The sequence below is a fragment of the Abramis brama genome (assembly GCF_963993115.1).
Source record: "Abramis brama genome assembly, chromosome: 10".
Taxonomy (NCBI): domain Eukaryota; kingdom Metazoa; phylum Chordata; class Actinopteri; order Cypriniformes; family Leuciscidae; genus Abramis; species Abramis brama.
The window spans coordinates 19861080-19887698 of record NC_139972.1 but is presented as its reverse complement, the minus strand read 5'-3'; the positions used below and the strand labels follow the sequence as shown (position 1 = coordinate 19887698).

The window sequence follows — 26619 nt, the reverse complement described above, 5'->3', positions numbered from 1 at the left end:
GATCATTTGATACAATGGTGGGAAATAGGAAAGACAAAGAAATATGAAACAAAGAAAAATTTCAACAAGAAATATAAAACAAAAAATTTCTGAAATAGAACAAGAGATTTTACACATCACATCTGGTATGATTCAGAAATCTAATTCATCTTCAGATGGCATGTTGGGTGAAAAGAAACGTGATCTAGAAGATTTGTTGCAAGTGCGGGCAAAAGGTGCCCTGATAAGATCTCGTTTTATGTCTGTACATGAGATAGATGCTCCCACTGCATATTTTAGTTTAGAAAAAGTGTCAAAACAACCAAATGAAATGTATTGTTTGACAAAGACTGATGGACGAAAGACTTTTGATGCAAGAGAAATGAGAGATTGCGGTGGACTTTTATTCAAACTTGTATAGAAAAGAAGAAACGGTTACTGAATGTGTGTCAAAGATTCTGCAGCAGTTGCCTTCTCTCACTAAAACACAGAGTGAGAATCTGGACAGTTCTGTGTCATTTGAGGAGTTAACTGATGCCGTTAAACAGATGGACATGGAATTGATGGACTATCAGTGGACTTTTTTAAAGCTGTGTGGAACTACATCGGAAAATACTTTTATGAGGTGATCCAAGAGTGTTTTAAAGAAGATCATGGTTTTATGTATGAGTTTGGAGATGGTTTTATTTCTTGGATCAAACTCTTATATATGAATGCCTCTTGTATTCTAAAAATAGGTGGTGGGTTAAATAAACCAATAAGGTTGCTTAAAGGTATAAGACAAGGATGCCCACTGTCTGGTCAGTTATACGCTTTACCAGTGGAACCACTCCTATGTATTTTAAGAAAAGAACTGTCTGGTATAAATGTTGATGGTAACTGCAATGCGTTTACGTTAACAGCATATGCAGACGATATTACTGTAATTGTGAAAGATCAAAGATATATTGATGTTGTTATTTACAGTATCTCTTTATATGAGAGAGCGTCATCTGCAAAACTGAACGCAAGTAAAATGGATATGATAAAGATAAATGCTGTCATGTCAATGCAAAACGTGTTATCCCTGGAAATGTAAAGTGGGAAAGATGGATTTAAAATTTTAGGCATCTTTTTAGGTTCAGAAGTACATCAAAGAAAAAACTGGGAAGGTGTTAAAGATAAAATTTGTAATAGATTATCAAAATGGAATTGGATTTTACCTCAATTATCATATGGAGGGAGAGTGCTGGTCATAAATAATCTTGCCACCTCTATTTTATGTCATAAATTACTTGTTAAACCCACCAGATGAATTTATTAGGGAGTGTTGGTAATTTTTTCTGGAATGGACAACACTGGTTAAGAGAATCAGTACTGTATCTGCAGTTAAGTGAAGGAGGCCAAGGCCTTATGGACATTAAGTCCAAAGTAGCTGCGTTTAGACTGCAGATTGTACAAAGACTCCTATATAATCAGTCTCAGAACTGGACAAAGTAAAAAGAGTGGGGCGGATGAACTTGGATAGACACCTATTTTTAATGAATTTGAAGGAAATGGATTTTAATGGACTCTCTTCTTTTTATGCATCAGTCTTAAATGTGTGGCAAATAGCCTATTTATTGTTAAAAGAGAGCTGTCTGAGGTAACCCATGAGTGGGTTCTTGAAGAACCTTTGATTTTATTGCTAACCCTCTTTTATCTAGTGTGATGTTAAAATCTAAAGGTGTCTGCGCAAGCTTGGTTAAAGCAGGAATATGTCAAATCTGTCATCTCCGGTCAAGGGACAAATGGATTTGTCTCTTTGACACTGTATCTAAGAAATCACTTTACCTTGTTTGTGTCTAGAGGCCAAATGGACTAATTTTGTTGAATCAGGGGCCTCTCCAAAAGGATGTTGGAGGACATTGTATAAGAAACCAATTGAGAAAAGAACTGGAGATTTGCAATGGAGGATTTCTCATTGAATTTTTTAGCAACAAACCGTTATAAAGTTCATCTAAATTCTTTGGAAGGAGAAGAGTGACTGTTTTGTGGTCTACCAGAAACAGTTTTTCATATTTTTATTGGATGTTCAAGGCTATTAGGAATTCTTGGTGTGTGAGCCATAATTTTGGTTTTATTTTTACAAATATTTTTTTTTATTTTTGGACCAAAATATAGCATCAATAAAGCAAAATTGTTTTGATTAATGTTTTATTTGGTAAGGCAAAAATGGCAATTTGGCTGACAAGAAAGAGAAAAATGCAGTTTAATAGTGATACTGATCCTTTGAACATGTTCAGAGCTCTGGTAAAAAGTAGGCTAGTTATGAAGTATAAGTATTATGAATTGGTGAATGATACTGAATCTTTCTTCTATGTATAGGGTGTTGGAAATATTTTATGTCAACCCAGTGAAGAGGAAGGATGTAATGTATTGTTGTAAAAGAAGCTGATTTATATTTTTATAAGGTGTATGTATTTTTTGGTATAGATTGTAATTAAAGAGATGTTAAAAGTCAAAAGTGATTTTGTGTATTGTATCAACACAATTGAAAATATGCAAACATTTCTGATGATCTGATGTGATATTAGTACTAAGAGCTTTGAGAATGTACACCTTACTTGAGAAAATAGTATGAAAGCGAATAAAAAAAAACTGTAAATAGACATAGATGGCGTGGCACGGCGGCAATCCAATTCTATTTTAAAAAAATGCTGTGCAATATAGCATTGACCACATGATTTCAGGAATCATTCTGTAATTGACACTCAATTAACACAACACTCTCTTAACACGCATTAAAGCATCCTTAAGAAGACAGCTGTGATCAGCGTATATCAGATGGCTATTGGTGCGTTTATGACGGCATGTGCGTTCAAGTCACTTTCACTGGAGTAAGATGGCGGTGTACTTTCTCTTAATTAATAAATCAAAAATAGAGCAAGTTTCTTAAACTCTGGTTCTAGAAAATGAAGAACAAAGAAATGTGCATCAAGTGTGCTTTGGTTTTTTATGTTTTTAATTAGCTAATTTATGAAGCCACTCCAAACTTTATCATTACATGCTACATTGTTATATTATAATGCCATCATATTCTGTGCAGGCAATTAGCTTACTTCGCTATAAATAGAAAAGTCTAGCAATATCACTGCTAAACACCTTTAAGTATTGTGGTATTCCGCCATGTTTCTCAGTGACACGCCCCCAACTCGTACAGATCGGGGCTTAAAGAAATCCCGAGCTTCCCACTCGTATTTACAACATTGTGGTGGCGTTCATGTGCGCTCAAATCATAAATACGATCTTTACGAGATGACTTGAACGCACCAGAATGTGCTACATTTTTAACACGGCCGTTATTAGGAGCGGATAACCGTCCTGTGACTAACACAAAATGTGTTTTTACACTTTTGAATGTAGGCCTACAGTATGACGGCTGGGTCCCTGATTCCTTTGTCCAATGTGAACCCCCTGCTTATAAATACTGCAGAATAGGGTGTAAGATATGTGATGATTGGCTAGTACACAATGTTCAGATATGGCTTGTAAAAACCATAATTGCGTGTAATTGAGCGCCTCTCTTCCGTAATTCAGGACAGTCTTACAAAACGGCAATAAGCAGATGGGTTGTTCCAAACGTTTGTCTCGGCAGGGGCTCGGCACCAGCAGTCCTGTAACATACCAGTTGCCATCCAGCTGTCGGCCACATGTGTGTAATGATGGGGTCGTTGAGTCCATACTCAGCTCTACATCACATCCTTTCTTTCATCATGGCTGCGGATCACAATGTTGGGATGAACAGAAGGTGACTGAAGAACCTCGGCTTTGTCCAGAAGGTTCTAGGCTCTTGGAGATGGGTGTAGTGAAAATGCTGAGGAAAGCTCTTCTGTGGATGATAGGGTGGGGCTGCTGGGCCTAATCCTGTTATCCCGGCCTTCTTAATCCAGCTCCAGTCAGTCTTTACACCTCTTCAGTCACACAATACAAATACAAACACACTTCCAATACAAATACATCGCAGACATCATGGAGGACATCGTGATGCTAGGTGTTGAAGGGATCAAGAAGACCATCTTGCATGGAGGGACCAGAGAGAAGCCCAAATTTATCACAGGAACTAAGGTACAGCCTCACAGTCCAATATATAGAACCGGTTCCAGGATGCGAGTGATTTAATTGTTTGACTAATTTAATAGGGATCACGTCTTTTTTCATTACACATGTAACAGGTTGTCTTTATAGGATTATATAATCCAGAGTAGACACAGTCGATTTCCTGACTCTTTAATTTCATAATAAGTTTATCTTTGCACTTGTTGGGAATGTCTGATTTCAAATTATATGGTATAGTATATGGGCTTATAAGGGATTTTAGGAATGGCTTCTATATTTTTTTGTGTGGAAATAACAGCAAATTTAACCAAAAAGAACTAAATGCAATCTTTCTAACTCTTCCATGTTGCTCACAGGTGACGTTCCATTTCCGCACCCAGCTCTGCAATGATGATCGCACCGTGATAGATGACAGTAAGAAGGCAGGTATGCCCATGGAAATGGTGATCGGGAACATGTTTAAACTGGATGTCTGGGAGACTCTGCTCATGTCCATGCACATAGGGGAGGTGGCTGAGTTCTGGTGTGATGTCATTGTAAGTATATTGTGAACCTCCATGTGGTCTTGGTCAGTAGGGGAACAAACTACTCAGGTGGAATAAAACTTTGTGATTAAATTGAATTGAAACGAAAGGAAATGGAATTGATAAAATTCATTAAAAAACAAACACAAATCAATAATGATAATATAATAATTGTTTAATTATTTAATGAATATGAATTATTATATAAGTATAATATGTATTGTACTTATCTATTGTTTGTTATATTGTTATAACCTACAATTGCAATTACATTAATTTATTTGAATTTTAATCCATTTTATACTTCATCAAATTTAAATTGTAACTTAAATTCTGCACTGTTTAAAAAATAAACATTTTCCAACTTAAAGGGATACTCCACCGTTTTTTCATATTGAACTATGTTATTCCCTTAACTAAGACGAGTTGATACATACCTCTCTCGTCTCAGTGCGTGCACTGAATCGCTCTGGTGCGCGGCGACACTTTGATAGCACTTAGCTTAGCCTAGTTCATTCATTAGGAACCAAACAGAGATGAAGCTAGAAGCGACCAAACACCTCCATGTTTTCCCTATTTAAATACAGTTTTGTGGTGACACAAAATAAAACGTGGCGCTTTTCTAAGCGGGTAAAAAGGATAACTATAATGTATGGCGGAATAGCACTTGAAGTTGGGAGCACTTCGACTCGGCACAGTAAAAAGTTGCGTTGATTCTAATGACAGAAGTGAGAGGATTTTTCAGGAGTGACTTTTTACTGCTTCTAGCTTCATCTCTGTTTGGTTCCTAATGAATGAACTAGGCTAAGCTAAGTGCTATCAAAGTGTCGCTGCGCACCAGAGCGATTCAGTGCACGCACTGAGACGAGAGAGGTATGTATCAACTCGTCTTAGTTAAGGGAATAACATAGTTTAATATGAAAAAACGGTGGAGTATCCCTTTAAAAAAGTGTGTTCATGCTGCCTTAAAACTTCAAGTTTAGTCAACCTGAAATGTGAAGTTGTACTAAGTGACAAATTCTCCCTCAAATTCCCAATGGTGTGAATTTAAGTAATCAGTATATGTAAGATTATATATAAATATACACTGCCGGTAAGATTTTTTATGTTTTTGAAAAACTCTTATGCTCTCATGCTCACCAAGGCTGTATACAGTAAAACCAGTTTAATATTTGAGTATCAATAATCAATAATAATATTATTGCAATTTAAAACAACTGTTTTCTATTTTAACCTGTGATGGCTATTTTAACATTTATTCCTGTGATGCAAAGCTGAATTTTCAGCATCATTACTTCAGTCTTCAGTGTCACATGATCCTTCATAAATCATTCTTTATGTTAAAAACAGTGTTGCTGCATAATATTTTTGTGGAAACTGTAATACTATTTTCAGGATTCTTCGATGAACAGAAATTTGAAAGACAATTTTTTTGTAACAATGTAAAAGTCTTTACTGACACTTTACGCATCCTTGCTGAATAAAATACTTGATTTCTTTAAAAAAAAAAAAACACTGACCCCAAGGTTTTGTACAGTAGTGTATGCATAATTAGACTGAATTTACACCTCAAAGTTTGAATGAGGGTCAAAAAATCCATTATACCATTAAATACCATTTGACAAATGCCCAGGACACTCATTATGAAATTAATGACAAAAAATATAACCCTTTACACAGTAATTGCTTTTGGATGAGACATGGCGACTGACGTTTCAGTCGCATGATTTTATGGTTGTGGAATATCACACTGGAGCATGTCATGCGTTAGCCTGACGGAAAGCTTAAATCTGTACAAAATAGGATTAATCTGAGTCTGTTCCACATGGTATAATCATCATTTACAGCTGCCATCCCAGCTCCAGCACATGAGGTAGATTACTGTGGCTGTATCAGCCTCGAGCATTATGGGAATGCCAAGATTGTTAATACAAACACAGTTATGGACACATCTGACACATTAACACACACTTTCAAGCTTTATAAAAGTGCCATGCCTTTTAAAGTATTTGAAATATGTGCAGTTATTCCAAATAAATGTAACTTTTACTTAGCAGACATTAGGTTTTCAGAGCTTAATGTTTTCTTTCTGTGGCCGAGAAGCACACCGGATTATATCCAATAGTGGCTAAGAGTCTGAGGCGTATCGCAGTGGGGAAAGATCCGGTGGATTGGCACATTCACACCTGCGGGATGGCCAATATGTTTGCCTACAACAGCCTGGGCTATGACGACCTGGACGAGCTTCAGAAAGAACCACAGCCTCTTACCTTTGTAATGGAACTTCTGAAGGTCTGAATTCAATACTACTTTTAGGGTCATTGAGAAAAATATTTGCATTCATTTTGAAATGAGCAGAGATTTGATAAAGTGAGCATCCTTTGATCTGTATTTAATATGGATTTCACTCACAGTAGATTACGTGAGGAAGAGGTCCCAAACACTGCATTAGCTTATAAAGAAGGCTTTGCTGCAAGCTTTTAGTCTAAAGACTTTCCTCAGGCATTTGGGAAGATTTTTAGACTGAAACGTTGCAGCGCTAATAAATATTTTAATTATTCTTTGCAGGCTACAGCAGTGTGCAGGACCTGGTCTTAATTAAGATAATTGCCATATGTGCACCAGCATTAACCTTTCATTGCTTTGTATTTGTGTATCTGCAATATGATTTTGGCTTATTCAATTTACGGCCTGAAGTAGATCTGTGCACTAGCAGTACACAAAATGACCACTAGGTGGAGTCAGGGGATCATTTTCAAACATTCTCTTCTTTCAAGATACCCATGATATTAAATGGAAATTAATTATATGTAAGAAACTTACTACAATAATCGATAATGGATTCAGGTACAGCAGCCCAGTGAGTATGACAGAGAGTCCTGGGCTCTGAATGATGAGGAGAGGGTGAAAGCGGTTCCTGTGCTCCACGGTCAAGGGAACAAGCTCTTCAAACAGGGCCGATATGAGGAGGCCACACTGAAATATAAAGAAGCCATTATGTGTATCAAGAATGTGCAGACAAAGGTAAGAATACACCTCTGCAGCTGGTTTTTAATACATTCAGTTGCTTAAAAATGAGTATATGGGAAAAAAACAGTTTTGATCGTGAAATTATAGAATAAAATTGCCACTAATGTAATATTAATGAGGCATGGCATGTCTCACTGAATTGAAATGTGTATGTTTCTTCAGGAAAAAGCATGGGAAGCTCCCTGGCTAAAACTGGAGAAGATGGCCAACATGCTCACTTTAAACTACTGTCAGTGTCTGCTGCGCGTGGAGGAGTACTATGAGGTCATCGAACACACAACTGACATCATCAACCAGCATCCTGGTGAGTAACTAAATTGTTAGTTCTCCCAGCATTTATGATGAGAAGATAATACCTGATGTGTTTTCCAGTCAAAAGCACCAGCTGAAAGCATTCTCTGTATCTCGTAGGGGCGATGAAAGCCTTCTATCTGCGTGGCAAAGCTCACATGGAGGTGTGGAACGAAGCCGAGGCCAAAGATGATTTCATGCGAGTGCTGGATCTGGACCCTGGCATGAAAAAGGCAATCAAGAAAGAGCTTGCGGTTCTCAAAATGAGAATGGAAGTAAAAAACGAGGAGGACAGACTGAAGTACAAGGGCATGTTCGCAAAAATAGCAAGAGAGGAAGAGTCTCTAGAGCTGGAGATTCCAGAGCAAACATCACCAGTACAAGAGAGTCCAGAGGAAGCACCACTAGAAGAAACTGCTGAAGAACAAACAAACTCAATGCAAACAACTCTAGAGCAAATGACTTCAGCTCAATCAGGTCCAGAACAAACACCTTCTGAGCTATTAAGCTCTGATCATGTGATCCCAGAACACAACAACTACTCATCAACTCAGAATGTGACTCCAGAACAAACTACCAGAGAAGATGCTACTCCAGAACAATTGAATGCAGTACAAATACGTCTGGAGCAATCAACTTCTGAGGAAACATCCCCAGAACATGCAACTCCTGAGCCAACATGCCCAGAACAAGCAGACCAGGATCCAGTGTCTTCAGATTCAGAACAAACGACTCCTGCTCAAATGACACCAGAATACTCAACACCTGCAAATGAACCTTAAGCATCACAACTTTTTCAAGAGAAGAGCAACAGTGATGGTGTGGGGTCAAGCCGAATCCTTTTGACCTGTTTTACTTAGTAATGCTTCGTCTGTTGCTTTGTATTTTACATAATGTAAGACTTTATCATAGTGACTGTAGTTTTGCCAATCATTCAATAAAATAGTAGGCTACTCACTAAATTACTATTTTGTGGTGGCTAATTGGTCAGTATAGCATTTTGTGTCTCAAAACATGATATTCATAAACTTGATGATAATTCCTTTCACATGTGCACCGGTCTTTATGCATAGGCAAACAGTCTTGTAAAGAATTAAATAATACCAAATGTAATAATAATAATGTTTGAGCAATTTAAATATTTTAACTGTAAATGTATTTAATTAATTGAGGTCTCCTGGATTTCTTGATTAGAATTGCCATTCTATTGCCATTTCAAGTGAACAGTGAAAAATTCTGCCTTATGCTGCAGAAACATCTTATTACACTGCCTTTCATATAGGTCACTTTAAAAAAAAAAAGTCTTACTGACCTTGATCCACAGATTGAAAAGTGAAATTTTCCCTATGCTGAATATACTCAAAGGATTCCCCCCTTTTTTCATCGTTCTTTGACCTAAAATATTTACCAGAAGTTAATTTTAAGTTAATAATGTAAAATCTAACAACACATTTGCATGTTAACTGTTCTCTTATATTATTTTGATTGTTTTTCTTTTATAATGATTCATTTAAAATGTAAATTTTTATGATTTAATTCATTAGCTTTTCATCAACTAGCAACCCCAATTTGGGAAACCCTGCACTAGTGTATACGTGTGTGTGTGTACATGTTGTCTGCACTGGAATTTATGAAACAACTTGCAATGATATCTGTTAAAGGACAAACTGGATCAATACCAATTCATCATATGATATTGTTTTAAGGGGATTCCCTTGACTCCATCCACATTTTTTTCCAGCACATTCACATGCTCCTCGTGCATGCTTGTCATCGGGTCGGGACAACCAAGAACATTATAACAGACTAATGATTTAATTATGATTAAATGAGGAACAGCGCATTATGCATAAATCATTCAAGCATCATCCACTAATTTGATTAATGAAATTGCATTGAGGTTCTGGGTTGATAATAAGAAACAATAATAGCAGAAGCCTCATGCATTTTTCCAAATAGCCTGCTTTCATTGAGAAAAAAAATGCTTTCTCTCTTACTGTATCCTTCTTTCAACCACTTGCATCTTTGACTAATTAGTTGACTAACCAAATAATAAACAAGAGCTCAAGTGATTTTTGTTTATGACATATATATAGGCTATATATTTTTAAAGGCTAACAGAAGACACAGGGAGGTATTGCAGCATCCCCAGGGGAAGAAGATTGTGAGTGTTGCATGGGGAGTCCCGCAGGATCATTGATGCAGAGGAGGTGAGAGAGGAACATCCCTGCACTCATTGCTGCGCAACTACTTTAACCTGCTGCAACATCACAAAAGAGCGCAAAGCACCCGCTTTTTCATTTATTTACACGTGAAAACCGCTTTCTCTACGCCTTTTAAGACGTTTGGGTAATGCTGCGGTGGAGATGCTGAAGTCCAGATGAGTCGCGTCTCTGTGGTTTAGTTGAGTGTGTGGGCAGAGGAGATCGTCTTCCGATCTGGATTGAACCGAGCGGAACTGAATCCATTAAACCTGATCACAAAGAGAGGATGACCATATCGACATGGGAGGATAATGCCACAGCGGCTCTTTGACTTGTTTTAATTAGTTCGGAAATAATTTGCAAAGCATAATAATAATAATAATAATAATAATCTGGACATCTTTATTCGACGTTTCAAGTTCAAATTAACCGTATGAATACAATCAAACGAGTGATTTGAAGTTGAAGAAATCGTAAATAATGGGAAATTAGCGCCGTTTGAACACTTTTATAATATTTCACATCTGCCAAAAGGAGTTTTTTTCTTTTCTTTCAGAAATATTAACTTTGGATTTCCACAATGGCAATAAACACCGATACGGAGTTTGCGAAATCGAATCTGGGGGAGAGCGGCGGCACTCAACCAGCCGAGACCGAGAAACTCCTGGTGACCACCGAGCCCACCGGGGTGAAGACCTCCAGCTCCTTCGCGGTCAGTGTCGGGGGTGACAAGGATGTCGACGGGGATCAGAACGGCCACAGTCTGGCGCCGAGATCCGGATCACTGGGGCAGCTCGGATCAGCTCATCTCTCCCCGTCCAGAACGAGCCTGAGCCGCAGATCATCCACCGGTAATGCCGCCCAGGAGCAGCAGAAACCCAAAGACTACCTCATACTGGTCATTTTTTCCTGCTTTTGTCCCGTGTGGCCACTAAGCATCGTTGCGTTGGTCTATTCAATTATGGTGAGTAAACAGTGATCAATTAGTTATAATTGAAATAATTCAAGGTGGGATTTATTTCGTAATTCAGACCAAAATTTCCACATTTTATATATTATAATTGTGATAAAAGTACAAAACTCTCTTTTACTTGTCTGTCTGTTGTATGGCAAGCTGTTTATACATTCAATCCTTAAAGCTACTGGTACTAGTATACTAACATAGGTTTAAATTAGCCTACTAGAAAGTCTGTAGTGACTATTCATAAGTAAACATTCATGAGATTCTTATTCCAACAGTTACTGTATCTATTTCCCCACCTAGTTGAACTCACTGAGCTACAGTACTATTAAAAAAAAGAAAAAAGGCTACTAACAAAACTGAAACCAACACTAGTAACTATTGGGATAGTTTTACAAAGAAATAAAATGTTAATAGTAATGGTAAAAAAGTTAATAAATAATATCTGACCATCACTGAATTCATCATAGAATGGAAATGTTACTTGCTACTACTGACTAGTAGCCATACGTAGCCTACTAAGTACAGAGAAAGTGAAAATGATCACTAATGGATTACTTTTTAGCAATTAAAACGACGTACTTAAATAGTTAGATACTAGTTAGTTTTAATAGAATTAGTTTAGTTTTAAATTGATACTATTGATTATAATTGCTAAAGTGACTTGCCATACTCTTGCAAATCATATGCAAAAGCGCAGGAGCTGCAATGAGAGAGCAGAGCACAAATCCACTGACAGGTGTGATTTACAGCCCTGCATATGCTCGCAGTAAATGGACCCGACTGCGTGCTTGGGAGCTATTCGCCAGAAAATTGGTGCAGACTACATCCACCGCACATAAAGCACCCACACAGCAGAAACTCTGGGGACTGTGGAGCAAAACAGTCATTTAGGAAGCATAAATGGTGTGTGAACTGTTCTTTTAAAGCCAGAAAATTAAAGACATTTTGATTGAAAACACTGTAGAACAAGCTTTAGGTTCATACCGTTGGGGCAAACATTTTTTTTCAAAGCATAGATACAAATATTATAATTAAAAAAGAAGAAGCCAAATATAATCTAAAAAATATTATTATTTCCATCCAAGTAACTTGGAGGACCGCACTGTGAGCGTGCACCATTTATCTGTGTTTAATAAAGACCTAGCCTACAAGAGATTGCATCCATGACATGACTGTCCCTCTGGAAAAAAAATACTCTTGTTAGCAGATAACAATGTGCCCTGCTTTTTCTGATCAAAGATGAGTGCTTCTGTGTTCACTGTTTCATCCCCTCTCTCTGAAAGAACAGTGAATAAGCAGCGTACAGTATAACCTCAGCAGGATCATACAAATGAGACTTTCCAGCATATAATAGTCACACAAGAGCATGCAGCTTTTAAATATATAATTTCAATAAATGTAATAAGATTCAGTCTTAAGTGAATTTTAAACCATTGTGTGCTCAGTTTTCATTACAACTAAGTGTAATGTTTCAGTGTTTCAGTGGGACATGCCCTATTGGAGAAACACAAATTAGAGCATTAAATTATCATCGAGTGTAAAGGCGCCATACAAATGTGCTTCATTTTCTTGTAAAATATCGAAATCCTTTACATAACGCAGAATGCACTGAAACCAATATTCTGCAAACACCTGTTCTACTGACCACGCTCATGCAAATAGCATCTCCCAGTCTTGCATAAGCCTCCAAATTAGCTTTTCTTTCATGCCAACAGTGTGACAGGTGAAACCAGAGCATTGCCGACAATTCAACAGAGGGCAAGACAGATCAATTTAGCCTTCTGCCCTGCTATAACGACCCCTCTGTCTTATTTTGGGTCGTAATTCTTAAAGAACCTCTATTTTGCTTTTTTCGGATATTACGTTTCATGTAGTGTGTAATACAGCCGTTTGTAAATGTAAAAGGTCTGCAAAGTTTCAAAGATTAAAGTGGACAAGTTATTGTCTCCCAAAGAAAGAACCGATTCTGAACTGCCTGAAATGAGTCATCAGTAATTCCAGTCTTACTTCCGGCACGAACCTACTTAGGTTTGTAACAAATTTGCGTAATGCCTGCCTATGGTTTTCATTGGCTGTCTATGAACAACGAGGCAATCTTTACCATTCGTATCACTGTGTATAAGAAAAGCAAAATTCAAGCTGAAATTCAGATATTTCAACCCTTAAGTGCATGAATGTTTCGCCAATCATTATTACATATTCAGGTCTTTAGCAACCCGGATCTATATCTAACGTGGATCTCTGCCTATAAAACTCTCCTTATATTAGAGTAACGATTACAGAAGAATAAAATAAATCATATTTTGTTACCTTTTGAAGCTTTGAAAGGCTCAGGTTGAGCAGATGTTTTATACCATCGTTTCTGTTCTCGTCAGAGCTCATTTCCCACATTCAGCATCTGGCTCATATCCGCCATCTCAAACATATTCTCAAAACTATCATTTTCAACATCTTCAAAATCAATATTTTGATCGCTGACAGCTTCTTCACCAGATCCACCATCAAGTGACAGTGACACCATTATTTGATTGCGTTCAGTATTTGCTCTGCAGTAAATCGCTGAGCCATTTCAAGTTTTGCTGATGATTCTTCCTATTCTTCTGTTTCCTGCCTGAGTGAAACGTCACTTCATTATTGTGTATCAGACATTGCCACCTTTTGGAATAAAGGTGATTTGCACTTATTCAGTCATCAAAGATTCAATTGTTGTGAAGAAAATGTTTTCTTACACTGTTACACACCTCGGGTTGTTTTTTATTGTTTATAATGAATTGATTGAGGAATACTAAGAAGATTGATGTCTAACTTAAAAAAATGAATGAGGAGAAGGGTAGTGAATGACGTCCCAGGTCACTAAAGACCTGAGGTATGCAAATAAGGGTTAATCTGCATTTCGTTTCCAACACGCACTGTAAATGGGAGACCAATCACAACAGACTGGACTGTCTGACCAATCAGAGCAGAGGAAGCTCTTGGAGAGGAAGGGTTTAGAGAGACCCAATCCTTTATCGAACTGCTTTTCTGACACTGTGAGAAAAAGAGGGGATGCTGCAATGTATATTATGAGAAAATTAAAGTGTTTTTTGACCTTGGATGCATTTAAACCTATTGTAGGAGACCTCCAAAACAGGAAATGTAGGAACCTTTAAAATAGCATAATAACATAACCGTTTTGCTTCATTAAAAAATATTTTTTATCAAAATAAATACAAATAGAATGTGGATAGGATTACAGAATACAATTAAGATCATAACTCTTATGTGGGTGAGGTTTAAACTGGAAAATTATTTATTGTTTATTACAAACTAAAACTGCTCAAAACAAAACAACAAAAAGGATTATTCAGGAGTCATGTTATTGCATATCTTGTTTGGCAAGTTTAAAACATTAAAAGAGACATACACATTTGAAATAATTATAATCTAATATATAAAAGTATTTATCATTATAGTATTTAATATTAATGTAACTTTTGACAAGTTCAGATTTCTGAGACGAGCACAATAAAATGAGAGAGATGCAACACAATCATCTGATTTAAACTTGAAATCACACTATGCACATTTTCAATTATGAAGTTCTTTAGTCATATCGGTGTCACAGGCTAATCATTCTATAATTTTTCTCCCTATTATTCCCCAAGTCAATATTTGTGCCTTTCTGAATGAGGTGTCCAACTTTGGCACAACCCTCAGGACAAGTACAGATTCATAGACCAAAACAGGACTAAAACACTTTCAAAATAAGAGCACAAAGAAGAATAATAGACATTATGAAATTTTGAGGCTTTCACTGGTTACTAGAGGAAGTCTACAAAAAGTGGGATGCTACAAAAATATTTGGTTTTATTTTGTGTTGGAATCCTATAAAAAAAATTCCTTTTGGGATGATTTCAGACTCATAGCCAGACATCTAAACAGTTCCTTTCAGCTGAGACCTTGAAATCAATATTGTAACCGGCAACATTGCAATGTGCGTACTGTAGGTATGCATCAGGAACGCCGAAATCAATGAGCTTACAGAGGCAATACAGTGGCAAATAAGATGTCATGGTAAGCTGAAGCTCATGGAAGCATAAAGGAATCATTTGCTTGGCATGGGGAGGTGACGTGAATTTAATTGGACAATCTCAGTGCAATTTGTAAATCAGCTTCTGCTGGTAAAATATGGTGCAGAGCCGCTGAATGGCTTTGTTTTGGTGTCCATATCTGTGTACATGATATTATAACAGGAATTTGAGACTACAATGGGCTGCCAATTTCTGCTTTTCCAGCTTTTCAATATGAAATAGCTTTGGAAAATATTGATGCGTAAAGCAGCTTGTTGCTCGTCTCTCAAACAAGCCCTATATTGTAATATGGTGTCATCATGTTCTCACAATGCTGAGTGAAACATTACATTATGAAAGCAAACAGCCAGTGAGATCATGTTTCCAGTGCACCTGCTCATGCACTGACAACAGAAGCTTGTTTCCATGAACAAAATAGAGAGGCCGGAGACGAAAAATAAAGAAATAGACGAAATAAATACATTAAAAACAAGAACGAAGAAATAATAATAATAAAAATGTCAGCAGATAAATTTCAGGGAGGCAATGGCATGCATAGATATTAAAATTTTAGCAGATACCAACGAGTCCATAATTGTTTTAATGTTATTTCAGTTAACCGATAAATGGCAGATTTAAAAATACTACACAATCGATCAACATTTTTGGTTAAAAAGTGAATGAAAAATAAAACACTAAAAAACTAAGCATGAAAATGTATTAATTTTCAAATTTTCTAAAGAATTTAACTGTGATATTTAATTATTAGTGTTTTTAAATATTAACTTTAAGTGAACATTATGATACCAAAAAAAAAAGCTAATCTAAACATAAAAATAGGGGAAATTAATATGCACAATTAAATATACAATATCAACCGATATATTGTATATCCAAGGTATATATTTAAAAAAAAAAGTAAAATATTTAAATAATGATCTGTAAAGCAATTTTATTGACCCGTCACTCAATAAATTTAAAGCTGCACTTCCTTTAATGTTGCCACCTGCAGTCTTGATTATGGCCCATAAAGAAAGTGGCTACTAATAATAATAATTGCAGAAGAACAGTTAGTTAAAAAAGAAAAAAAGAAGAAAAAAAAGAATTCTTGAATGTGGCTTTAATTATTACTGTCAATATAATCGAATCAATACAGAAATATTAAAGTATTGGTTTCTTGTTGAAAATGAATTTATTTTGGACTAAAAAACAAAAACAAAGAGAGGGGACTCTGCCTCCATTCTGCAGGTTTTCTACAGTCAGTCCTCTTTGGCCGCTGGCATGGCTGTTTATAATTAATGGCTCAGGCTTGTGAGGGAACGCTAAGAGCTGCTGCTCACTCCCAGGCTGCAGCAGGAGAGGTTGAGAGGGGGAGGGGAGCTTTCCTCTGTGTTTATGGGAGAAAGTGAGGAAAAAGGGGGCCATCAAATCAGCCCAGAAGAATTGGCAAAGACTTTCCAGTTCATGAGAAATATATTACAAGCCAAAGCTCCTGGGGAATCAGCGTTATCCATTTGCTGTGTCACTGGACCACACCCCTCCGCTGCTCGGAAAAGCCGCACACAGCCCATTAGAATCTCTGAGCATTCTCTAAACCGCAGTCAGGCAAAATGCACCTTAAAACACAAAGAGCCGGAAGCTGCATGCCTGCATCACGAAGACATACTGCACTGTCATCCTGCTGAATGAAAGCAGGTGAGAACGGCCGTGAGATTGAAACGCAAGAATGGCAGATGGCATTTTACAACACAGTATTTTCAAAAAGACTCCCACTGATTGAAAGTGCTGACACGGCTTTTCGCAGTGATTAGTCTTGGGAATCAATAACGTTGTGCAGCTCCAGTCACATGTTATACCCCTGCTAGGATGTCCGAGCCAGTCTGCAGTATTTGAACTGAGAGACGATGGGTTGGTTAGTAAAGAGGGAAGGGATCCGGATCTAAAGCGCCATAGGAGTTGATCTACATCTGCAAAACAGATGTTTGAATATATTTCACAAGACAAAATAACTGAAGCTACACAAACGATGCTGTTCAGATGCTGCTGTTTGCAGGCTTTTGTGATAGTAGTATAACATTAGTTGCGCAAGTCCCTCAGTTGTGCCAAATATGGATCGAGTCATATGGTTGAGAACTTGCTCAAATTGACAAACTTGATACTCTAGGTCTAGGAGGAAACACAATATTTTTTATTGCGTGTGTGTGTGCACGTATACACTACAGTTACAAGGTTTGGGGATACGATTCTTTTGAACTTGAATCCTGTAAAAATGCATCACAGTTCCCACAAAAATATTTGTTTTCAATATTGATAATAATAATAATAATAAGAAAATGTTTCTTAAGTACCAAATCAGCAAAAATTCAGCTTTGCCATCACAGGAATAAATTACATTTTGAAATATGAAAACAGTTATTTTAATTGCACTTTAATTATAACTGTAATACTGCTACTGTTTTTACTGCATTTTTTTGACCAAATAAATGTAGTCTTGGTGAGCATAAGAGATTTCTTTCAATTAAAAAAAAAAAAAATCTTATTGACCCAACCCTAAACTTCTGAATGGTACTGCGCATATATATTACTGCAGCTTGACATTGTGGAAGCAGAGCCTCCCTGTGGGTGAGGGAAGATTGTGTGTATGTGATGGGGGAAGCTCTTCAGTTTCTCCAACAAAACCAGTTTGATAGAGCTGTAATCCTATCTGCTATTGTCCTACCGTCTGCTCTAAGTGAACGCTGAAGACATGATTAAGAGGATAATGGTTCCACAGTCGGCCTTTCAGCTTTTGGTTGTACATATAGAGATGAATGTGAAGGTGGATTCCTACTGTTTGTAAACTGTCTGTTTAACATTATGCAACATTAAGGATTTCTGAGCCATATTGTGTTTTGCTTTTTTCCATAGCCAATATTTATAACTCATTTTCAACATTTGAATTTTTCTTTTCTCAACTTGACAAAGATCATCTTAAAAGGATAGTTCATCATTTACTCACCCTCTTGTCGTTCCAAACCTGCATGCACATTTTTATTTTGTGGAACACAAAGGAAGATATTTTGAAGAGCCTGCTGCCTTCCATTGTTTGGACATTTCTTGTGTTTCACAGAAGAATAAAAGTCACACAGGTTTGGAAGAACAGAATTTTTCAATTTTGAGTGAACGATACCTTTTCCTTATGTCATACGTCACATTAATATGGAGTAAAAAGTGTTTCCCCAAACTAGTTTGTAGTAGTACATCATTATGGGAGCTGTCAAGTCCGAAGGTGCTGAACTAAGACTGAAACCAAAAAGTAGTTTGAAAATACTTACACAAGTGTGTGAAAACTTTTACAGGGTCACATCCTAAAAATGGAAAATATAAAAATAAAAACTAATTTTTACAAAAACTATAATAGTATCTCAATAATACTTAAATAACACTATAATTAATATAATTTGTGTCCCTTTGTCTCTGGTAAACTGGGAGAAAAAAGAGAAATATGAAGTTGCACAAGCTACTTCTATGCCCTACTTAGATAACAATGCTTTTGGGAATCAAGCCGTACATATTAAGTACAACTTGCTTGCTATTAAAAGTGCTTCGGGAAGCTTCAGGAAGTCCAGTCAGCACCTTGGACAGCAACGCCACTCTTGAGACTCCTGAGTTTCTTTTATGATAACGTGAGATTGCGTCACATCGCAAGACGAATAAAGACACCTACGTGATGGAGAATGGAATTAGCATTTGAGGGTGGGGAGATTGGTTGGCCACTGTGTCAGAGGCTTTATCCTGCACAATCTATTGCTCAGTATTGATTCCTTTAATGCAGTCTACTGGAGAGGCTCTCTCTAGGGAACACTGACCGTCTAATGGGTGGCTGTGGCATATAGGACTGCACTAATAAGGAAACACGTTTATCAGCTCACCTTATCCTGTATTCAGATCACTTGAACAATTCAGTCACCTCTGACCTTTTGCTTCCTTGCTAGATTTCAGCCAATGACTTAACTGAAAAAAAAAGTATTGAAACAGATTATACTGTGCATACTTTTTTGTTAAGAGATTTTTGTGACATTCTCTCTTTTTTGTCTCGCTACAGTCCAGAAACAGTCTACAGCAGGGGGATATGGATGGGGCGAGACGCCTGGGACGCTTGGCTCGCCTGCTTAGCTGTGTGGCCATCATCGTGGGCCTCCTTAGCATCATAATATATGTGGTGGTTGCAGGTACGTCTTAATACAAGCTTTGATTGTGTCATCTAGATAGATGTGACGCGCTCTATTATTTTGAGTATTTTTTCAGGATTCTTTGATGAATAGAAAGTTCAAAAGAACAGCTACTTGAAATAGAAATATTTTGTAACAATGTTTTTACTGTCATTTTTGATCAATTTAATGTGTCCTTGTTGAATATAAATCAACTTATTAATACAATCTTTACTTCAAATAATTATTTGATATGTTTGAATAAGTTACCCAATTCTGTCAGAAATATCTTTTGAGGAGATTCTCTTAAAAACAAGTTATGACAGCCACCATTTACATGATTATACTGTATATCTACAATGGTTTGAAGTAGAAATATAATTATATGACAGAAATTAGTTTCTGGGCCAAAATGACTCAAAATGATGGAGCAGGTCACATACTATTGTTTGATAGGTTGATTATATTCCCACACTCAATGTTGCTGTTATGATTCATATGCTCTTTTTTTCTGCTCTATCCTCAGTAACCGGAAAGGGGATTAAGTAAGACGAGAAACCCATCTACAGCACTACTGCAAAAACTCACACACAACGTAATTAAAATAAGATCTCCCTCTTAATAATGCCACAGAAGTTGAAAAATAAACGAGGACTGTAGCATCTAAATAAGATCTGATTAAATATCAAAAATGCATGCAGTAGGTTAGCATGCTCAGTGAAAAAAACTTTAAAAAAAACTAAATCCCATATGTTAAAAAGAACAGTGATGGCTTGCATTATGTAAATGAGAAACATTGCTGTTTCGGCAAGAAATCGCCTGAGGAAGACACAAAGGACGAGGGGACGTTTTTCAAAGATGGGCTACGACTGGCAAGCTGCATTTTAACCTTATATTACTCCTGGTTGATCTTGCATTCATAAATTATGCACAGAAATATTTGCAATATAACTACTGATGTATGTTTTATAAAAAGATTTATATGTGGAGTTTAAGCTATGGGAACGAACTAGGGATGACAAGACTGTTAGAAGTTTTCATTTTTGTTTATTTATTTTGTAGGTTTTGATTATAAAAATGACCACGTGCATGCCTGATCTTGTATGAGAATAACTGTCAGCATTTTTCATTACTATCTTTTTCATTTATTTATCTGTGAGAGTAGTGGGTATCTACAGATGGGAATGTACATCATTGTCCAGTGCTATTTTCTCTCAATGGCTCTGTCCTAGCCATGATGCTCCACTACACGTCCTGTACTAGTAATAGTTTCCTTCAGAGAGGTAAGACTGTAACGTTATGCATGCCAGGCCTCTCTGTCCTGACAAAAACTGCTGGAGCATGGACATTCAACTAGAGGCATGCAACGGCCAGCACCATTCTGTGCCAAGACCTTTATATCAGTATCCTAAACAAATCACAGGACTATTCATCTTTTCCAGGGTTCTTTCCAGGACAGAATGCCAGTCTCCCTGTCATAAATTTCCCTACTTAACCCTTATAAATATGAGATATATATCAGCATATTTATAGAAATATTTAGGCATGCTGTGGGTGGACAAAACACTTTTTTATCTTCACCAAGAATGAGCTTGTTTAAGGGGTTTTTCTTTGACACGTCTCACAGTGTTGATTGCATCTCTGTGACTGCTTATTACGACAAAATTACACGAATTAAATATGAGATTGTAAAAATGGAGGTACAGATACATAACGGCACTTATCTGGCTAGTTAGACTGAGGGACACATTCCACAGCACAGTCTATTGATCTGTTTCATTCATACTGAATTAAGTATTTTACTGCCCTTTCCTATAGATTTCTAAGCACTTTATCACTTATTTTTCATCATTATTCTCATGTCCTGACAATACTTTTGTATGACCTTCATGTGTAATCTCCTGAATCTAGACTGTTAGCAACTTAACACCTAAGACTTCATTTATAACCACTGTACTGTATAATTTACTGTTTTGTGAATTCATGTGATCTAATGCTCCTTTTTTTCTGGAAATTGATCTTACTCATAACTCTTTTGTTCACTATAAGCAATTATGTTAACTGTGTAGTTCATAATAACCATTAGGCCAATATGAATGAGATGCAAAAATGCTGCTATGTGTCTTTTAAAACTGTGATTTGTGTACAAAATATGTTTTTCTATGTACCTTTGCAAGTGTGAAATAAACATTAACATGCATGGTCCACAACTTGCTTGCAGCTATTGATCCTGTACAGCACAGTGGTGAAGAAACATAAGCAAGGAATAGAATAGAAAGTTACTGCATTAGCAAAAAAAATTAAATGTTACAAAGAAACAAAGGAAGACAACAACTTTCAAAGCCTCCCTGCCCCCAGCACATATACACAAGCCTAATTTTTCATGCTCCTGACTATCGCTACTGTAAATAATGCATGGCTAAGGAAATGGCACAAGATCTACTGGCTGATTTTGCACTTCCCTGGTTCTCTGATCTCTAAGTATGGCCCTCTGCCCAGCCTCACTCCAGCACTCAGCACTTACAGTGCTCTCTCACTCACAGTGACACAAAGTGTTTAAGTACACAAATCTAGCCACCAGCTTAAATGGACTGAAGTGCCATCATTAGTCATCTAGGATCACAATCGGAAATGGTCTTATTTGCTTAGAAGAAAGAAACCATGACAACATCATAGAGCTTTTTGTCAGCTGAGCTCCAAGGACCTAAATTATTTATTTGAAGTGAGATGTCAAAGAATGTAAATCTTTTAAAATATAATGAATTTTAAAACATCTTTGGACGTCCATTTTTTACATTTATTTTTTCAGTTATAAATTTTAATTTAATTCGGCACTGGCTTTTCAGAATATTCACTGGCTTTTCAGAATATTCTAAATTCCCTGAATGTTTTGTTGAAAGTTTAGTTTTTTCATTATTTTATGTGTTTTTTTTGTTTTTTTTGTGGACGCGCGATTTGTCGCCAGATTCACACTACTGCGTGAGCACGCGCGTTTCATTTCAACGCCCATATTAGTGTGTGTGTGTCCACTGGCACGGAGCAGAGCGAATGTTTTCAATTAATTTGGAAGATGAGCTTTAAGCTCGCGCGTGAGCATGAAGCTAAACTTCTATATGAACTGAAAACGCTCGCTCTGCTCCGCGCTAGGCTAGTGGAAACGCACCATACAGATGCTGTGCGTTTGGCGTCCTTTCAATTGAAATGAAACTGCCTCGCGACGCTCATGTATGTGTGAATCCACTACAGAGCATCAGCCTTGCACTTTCACGTTGTACTTTGCAAAGAGGCAGTGTAAACGAGTGAGTTTTTACATTTTATTTTCAGTTCAAAACCATGTAGCTATAGAGATGCTATTGCAATACCAGTCTAAAACCTTGGCATGTTTGCAATTTCATTTTTCAATTGTCTAGATTTTTATTTTTTTTCAATAATATTTTGCAGCATGCTTTGTTTACATGTATATCATATCTTGAAGTGAAACAGATGTTTATTATATTATGCCTGAAACAGTTGGGTTCACTAGTTCTAAAATATGTAATGCTGTGAACTCTTTTTTTATTATTATTATACATGTACTAATACAAAATGTCTCACATATAATACTCTAAATGATTCCATAGCATCATAAGCCATGAAGAACATTAAAGGTAACATTCATATCAAAAATATTACCGAAAACTGATTCACACAATAAGGGAAAAAAAAGAAAAAAGAAAAGAAAACATAATGGAAAAAGGTACTGTATCCGTGTATAATCAAAATAATTCTTTGTAGATGTCCATAGTTCTGGTTGCTTTGCGGTTTGAAAGTCCTTGCAATGTTTCAAAGTAAATCATGTCAGCCTAAAATGGTAGATGTTGGGTATCCTTTCAGACCATTTACATTTGCGTATATAAAACTTACCAAGTAATATAATAAAATTTAACATAAAAACATGACTCTTGACTATATATTTTTTGTCATAATAAAAAATAACATCTCTTTTCTCTGTGAATTTTAATTCCACTTAACATTAAATAAATATTCCACATCAATCCAAAATAATTTAACATACATACATTCAAAGAAAAGATGCAAAATTGCTTCAGTATCCTTTTTACAAAATACACATGATTCAGAAAGGTCATTTTTATATCTTTTTAGGAACTGGTTTGTTGGAAAAATGTTATGTATAATTTTAAAGTATATTTCATAACCTTTATCATTGATACAGTATTTGTTATTATAAGTCCAAATCAATCTCCAACTAATATTTTCAAAATGGTCATTCCAAAAGTATTTGTTTCGAGGTGTTGCAGGGCAATGAATCAGGCATCTGAAAAACGTATTATCAACACCGTTTAACAAAACCTATTTTTTAAACATTGATTGCTTATGAGGTTCACTACTGCCTCGCAAAAGTCTCAAAAACAATGCTATATTCTCGTGGAGATATTGGAATCCCAAATGTCTTTATATTTATATGTAAATAAGTAGCTTTCGTTATTTATCAGTTGTGAGACCATTAGAATATAATTTTTAACCCAATTGTAATAGAAGACTGATTTATTCTTATATTTAACCATTTTACCATGGTGTTTAACCATTCTAGGTGTCAGTGCCCAGGGGCACCAAAGAGTCTTAATCCGCCACTGTCTGTTCGGGAAACCCTGACATGGATATTTCTGATTTAAAACAGAGATTCTCAATGTCAAAGTAGACTTTAACAAAGCTCACTGGGGGCTTTTTTTAATACCGGTTTTATCTTGTTTTAAATTAGCCCCCAGTGAGCTTTGTTAAAGTTCATTGCAAGGACTTTCACTTTTTTATTTTATTTCACTTGTACAAGTTCTCATTTCCTTTGAAGAACCAGGGTTCACATGGTCCTGAAAAAACAAAACAAAAAAACCAAACAGGTAGCCTAATTTTAAAAGTGATTTCTAGACCTGGAAGAGTCATGTAAATTAAAATCTTACATTTTTATAAAGAATATATTTTTATGAATATGCATGCCACACTGTAAAATATTTCATCAGGAAGAAATTGTGTAGAAAATATATTTTATTCCTTATCCAGTAAATCACAAACAACATGGAGAAGTCCTTTGAATATTGTTGACAAGATTTAATGGCAATGCACCAGCCTCAACTATCTAGTTTGGCTTTGCATACACAGGGTTCAATTTCCATATTCCTCTCGACTGGCTTCAAATGTGGTTAATAACATTTAAGGGCGTGTCTCTGGATCAACATCCTTTGTTGGTGCAGTAATGTACCTTCAAATCAATGTCCTCTTAGTTTAGGATTAGGGTTAGGGCACAGGACACCATTCATGAGATGGTTTAAGGTTACTATAAGGCCTATACTTAGTTTAAACGGTGTTGATCCAGGATTACATCCTACTTTTGATAAATTGTGTTGCCCTTTCAAGCGAATGAATAGGTCTCAAGATCAAACTCTTCGCAAAATCAAAAACGTGAAGATATACAAACGAGAGACAAGGGATGGTCCCCACAAAGATGCAAAGTTGTATTTACTGAACTTGCAGTATAATGTAGGACAGGGTTGTGCAATCCTGCTCGTGGAGGGTCATTATTCTGCAGAGTTCAGCTCCAAACCTAACCGCCTGAACCAGATAATCATGTCCAGAATCAGATCCCTAGTTCAGTAGTCAGGGCACTGATCAGGGAGTCGGCCATTTTAAGAGCTGCATCAATCGCAAAATCCTTCCAGTGCACCGAAACCTTTCTTTGTTCCCTAAAAAGTCCTACAATGCAGCGTGAAAACCAGGGAACATTGATGCTCACTATGTTCCCTTAACAGAAGTTCGGAAGTACGAAACTTGTTAAACAAATGTTGGACGTATATGTAACAATTTATAATAATGTACTTTAAAAAACATTAAAATATAATGTCAAAAAGATATCAGTTCTGCTGTTGTTCATAAATACCAGTAGTGATGTTGTACAATGAGGACGTTGCCATGTCGCTGGAAATAGAGCCATCAGTGTCCCAATGTGCAGCGAGCAAGGGTCCATACTAATGACCGAATTCGTGTACACATTATACTGATTCACAACCTCAGAAACTATAGAGAGCTGATTAAGACGCACCCAAGATACTTCCAGGCAAGTGTGTTTTGGGCAGGTTGGACTCTGTAGCTAAACTCTGCAGGACATTGGCCCTCCAGGAGCAGGATTGGACACCCCTGATGTAAGCTGATTTTCACTACAGTCACTCAGGAGTAACTTCAGGTTACGTGTCTCGCTCAAGGGCACGACGGTGACAGAGCAAGATTGTGATCTCTGCAATTCTCCAGTTTCAGACTCACACTGACTATTCAGCATCTGTAACTTCTTGGAAAGCAGCCCAGGAAACCAAGTATTATATGACCCCCCCTCGTCCTATTCACACTCAACTCACGAATTACTACACAGCTGCAGATATTGATTAAAAATCGAGCAGAGAGGGCTTCATTTTATAGCGTTAAGTTCAGAGAACAGTCTACTTTAACCTTAACAGAGCCAAGGAATAAAGACTAAAATTCTCAAGTGCTGCCATACCTCAAAATTCATGAATAGTAGAGTAGGTAATGTGTGTCATGTCTCCGTTCTCACCTCAGATCAGTTAGAAGTCACTAGGAAAGAACAAAATAAGGCAACATGTAGAGCAAAATAAAACAATGTGGAAAAGACAAAGATTTATTCATTTATTCTCTGGGCTGGTGTAAAGAGAACACGCTTCAGTCAGCAGGGGAGGTGAGGAGGGTGATGACAGCTTCCTGTGGAGTTCTGTTGGTGGCCAACTACCTTCCAAATGACTGCTGCAGTACCTCTACTACAGACACATTTAGGCAGAGAAAACAACAACATACCTCATTTGTGACTTTAAAACATCTTCTCATCTACAATTTAACTATCAGAAAATATGGTGAGAAACCCATACTGTGGTGTTTTGTGATCATCCTTTGGTCAACGAGGCCCATTTCATCTGTAAAAGACCCTCAACATTTGTACTGTATTTCAGGACACTTGGTCAATGTATGGACTGGAACAGTAGGAGACTGATGTGGCCTTTAGATAATGGACCCATAGAGAATATAGGAAAAAGGAGGAAAGATTTCTTAGTTTCAAAGAGCTCATTTTAGTTTATTGTTTTGGGGAAGCCAATGTCTCCATTGAGTGATTGTTTCGAGTTTGTGTAAACACTCTCTCTATGCGCCAATGGAAAAACCTCAGGCAAACAGATTCCATCAGTCTAACAAGAACTATAGCCAGTCTGACTGCTCCAAATGTGGCAGACACATCAAAAAAGGATCAGTACAGAAGAGATG

At 36.8% G+C, this 26619-nt stretch overlaps 2 protein-coding genes across 2 annotated transcripts; both read left to right on the top strand.

Annotated features, from left to right (window-relative positions):
* Positions 1 to 3743: 3743 nt before the first annotated feature.
* On the top strand, positions 3744 to 8894 carry aipl1 (aryl hydrocarbon receptor interacting protein-like 1). Its single transcript, XM_084127131.1, has 6 exons — positions 3744 to 4065; positions 4413 to 4592; positions 6684 to 6872; positions 7428 to 7604; positions 7773 to 7914; positions 8022 to 8894. Exons 1-6 carry the CDS (start codon positions 3970 to 3972, stop codon positions 8681 to 8683), a joined length of 1446 nt encoding a protein of 481 aa, XP_083983257.1. The 5' UTR covers positions 3744 to 3969; the 3' UTR covers positions 8684 to 8894.
* Positions 8895 to 10099: 1205 nt separating this feature from the next.
* On the top strand, positions 10100 to 21516 carry trarg1a (trafficking regulator of GLUT4 (SLC2A4) 1a). Its single transcript, XM_084126568.1, has 3 exons — positions 10100 to 11069; positions 19203 to 19329; positions 19835 to 21516. The coding sequence occupies exons 1-3, from the start codon at positions 10686 to 10688 to the stop codon at positions 19855 to 19857; spliced, it is 534 nt and encodes a 177-aa protein (XP_083982694.1). The 5' UTR covers positions 10100 to 10685; the 3' UTR covers positions 19858 to 21516.
* Positions 21517 to 26619: the final 5103 nt, after the last annotated feature.